The 2970-nt window shown below is 39.6% G+C and overlaps 2 protein-coding genes across 10 annotated transcripts in view; one reads left to right on the top strand and one right to left on the bottom strand.

Annotated features, from left to right (window-relative positions):
• LOC126404189 (high affinity immunoglobulin gamma Fc receptor I-like) overlaps positions 1–2970 on the bottom strand; it is a 135071-nt gene that overhangs the window by 25397 nt on the left and 106704 nt on the right. The window lies entirely within an intron of this gene.
• The window catches only part of LOC126404179 (Fc receptor-like protein 5), a 147154-nt gene that overhangs the window by 99950 nt on the left and 44234 nt on the right, over positions 1–2970 (top strand). For 8 of the 9 annotated variants that reach the window (XM_050067221.1, XM_050067216.1, XM_050067219.1 and 5 more), the window contains one exon: positions 679–954. The exons of the other annotated variant lie outside the window; for it this stretch is intronic. In XM_050067221.1, coding sequence (XP_049923178.1) covers positions 679–954 — 276 coding nt within the window. The remainder of the gene's footprint in view (positions 1–678; positions 955–2970) is intronic. 9 annotated transcript variants of the gene reach the window in all.

Raw genomic sequence — 2970 nt, 5'->3', positions numbered from 1 at the left:
GTTATAGCATTAATGTGTTGGATGGAAAATGTGTGCGTACCCCGAATGAGATCAACCACAAACATAATTCCTGCTCAATCTAATCTGTAGCACTTCATTAACTCACTGTCATCCAGTGTTTGGAGAATATTTCTCCTACCTCTTTGTGTTTCTGCCATTTTCTCCTCTGATTAAGAAACTCTTAAGTCTCTTAAAAGTCCTCCGCTTTACTCCTAACAGTTTTTCATCTTAGGAGCTCTTTGAAGCTCTACGATGATTTGTGAATAACTTTAATCTTTACGAGGACCTAGTCTTACCGTTAAGGACGTTCTATGAAAACAGATACTGTCTTTTTCTTCTTTCCTTCCATCCATTTCTTCAGCTTCCCTTTCCTCTGTTCTTTTTTCCATTTTTATTTTGATCTACTTTCTTACTTCGCTCTATTTATGTTTGCTTGTTTCCTTCTTTCTGCCCCCCAATCCCTTCAATGCAGGGCTTTTAGGTGTAATGGGGTATTTGTCTGTTTTTGTGTTGCTGCTTTTATGTAATGGTTCCCTGTGGTACTTACATTTTATTATATACCTGTATTGGTGTAATCCTTTACGTTTAAACTCCATTTTTTTCATTCTTTGTTTGTCTGCTTTTTTATGTGTTTTTTAGATTCTCATTCAGCAGCGTCTCTTTTTATGTGTTTTTTAGATTCTCATTCAGCAGCGTCTCTCACAGTGAGTCCTGACAGAATTCAACACTTCAGCAGAGAGCCTGTGTCACTGAGCTGTGAGGGAAACTCTACTGAGTGGAGAGTGAGCAGGTTTTCTGTAGATGGCTACCTGGGACACTGTTCTTCTTCTTCTTCTTACTGGGGGACCATGACTGGATCCAGATGTAACATGAACAGTCACTGGCAGAGTGGAGTCTACTGGTGTGAGTCTGAAACAGGACAGTTCAGCAATGCAGTCAGCATCACTATACAGTGTGAGTCTTAATTCATTTACAAGATTTTGTTTCTGAAGTATTTTAACATTCTGTTACATAGTTTTGAAAATCTGAAGGTTTTAGTTCATTCAAGTATCATTTCTTAATATTATCCATTATATTGTCAGATGGATTTTATTGCTCATTGACATCTTTATGACAATAATCATCTAACATTAATTTTATACTTGAAGTACCAGAGTTTTGAAGCTCTACCAGTCTGTAGCACACTGCCACAAAATCCACATTGGCTGCCAACAAATACCAATAATAATGAATGTTAATGTGTGAATACATTAAAATATTATTATAGCTGTAATTAACAGAGAAATCAAACAGCTCGCACACTGCAGGGCTCCAATGCTCAGTCGAAATTTATTCAGGTAATTAACGTTTCGTGCGTCAGGCTCTTCATCAGACTTTTTTAAGACAAAGGGTGCCGCCATCTTAAATACACACATGACGTGGTCACATGATGCAATGATACGTTACAGGACAAGAGAAAAAGGGGGAAAAACAATGACCTTCTGTCAGAGATGTCCGACATAGTATAGATAACACATAGAAAAATCAACATGCAAAAAATAGAAGACAAGATGATAAGTACATGTGCCAGCGTGTACACACAGACACACACAACCCCTGTCTGTGAATGCACAATAGAACAAACACATATCAGCAGACCCACACATACACAGCAATAGTGTACGGACACAAGTGCTGTACACCAAGAGATACATCACATCACAAACAAAAGCTACTTGGAGCATCAGTGTGAATATATACATAACACCACATACAAGGATGCTGCTGGAAAAATATTTTAAGATAACTCTCTTGAAAGGCATACCAGAGTCAGGCTTCTGTACCAGACATCAGGCTGTCAAGCCGCCATAAAGGACAGAAAAATGACAGAAGAATAACAGAAAAATGACAGAAAAATCAACCGCTTTAACAGAGGGGCCCGTCTATGTACAACAATAAACAACCACACATATTGTAAACACACCCATATAGAATGTCAGGAAAAGTATGGCAACAAGGAGCAGAACCACTAAGCACTTTTACCAGAGACCATCACAAATAAATCACATCACAGAAAAGGTCGAATGTCTATCTCCTCGTTAAGGCCCTTGGGCGACATAGTATCTAAGGTGTAAAACCAAAATAGTTCACGTCTCAAGAGTGACTTATCATGGTCACCGCCTCTCCTTGGTATTTGAACATGTTCAATCCCAATGTAACTCAGGGAGGCCACGGTGTGGTTCAAAAGGTTAAAATGAGTGGCCACAGGGCTCCTTTGATCATGGTTCCTGATGGCACGTCTGTGTTCAGAGATTCTGTTTTTGAGAGGTCTCGAGGTTTTACCTATATATGCAAGGCCACAAGGACATTTCAACATGTATATCACATTTGACGTTTTACAAGAAATAATGCCTTTAACTAAAAACTTTTTGCCAGTGCGTGGATGATGGAAACTATTAGTCTTTCTGGTAAAGTTACACCGTTGGCAGTGGCCGCACTTGTAGTTTCCGGGTGGCACAGGACCCCGAAACGTAGGAGTGGGAGGGGGACTAGGGCAGTCTGCTCTCACTAACAAGTTTTTGAGGTTAGGGGGTCTTTTAAAAACAATGCGGGGTGGATTGTCCATCAGTCCTGTCGAGACTGGATCGGTGGCCACCACGTGCCAGTGTTTATTGATGATGGCTGACATGTCCTTTGCCATGGGGGAGTATTGGAAGGCGCAGGTACAGTTGCAATCAAATTTATTCAACCCCCATTGCATATTAGGCTTATTGGCAAAATATACAATTTCTCAGCTGTTTGCAATAAACAGATTACACAAGAACTGTTTAAGTAGTTCAATGAAACTAATATTACAAGGGTTTTGATCCAAATTCAACACAAAATGCTACTTTTAATGACTACTGCAGTCTCAAAATTATTCAACCCCTTCATGACAAGCATCTTCAGTACTTAGTAGAGCACCCTTTTGCTGTTATGACCTGCTGCAAA

The sequence above is a fragment of the Epinephelus moara genome, chromosome 17 (assembly GCF_006386435.1).
Source record: "Epinephelus moara isolate mb chromosome 17, YSFRI_EMoa_1.0, whole genome shotgun sequence".
Lineage (NCBI taxonomy): Eukaryota > Metazoa > Chordata > Actinopteri > Perciformes > Serranidae > Epinephelus > Epinephelus moara.
This window is presented reverse-complemented; position numbering and strand designations above follow the sequence as displayed.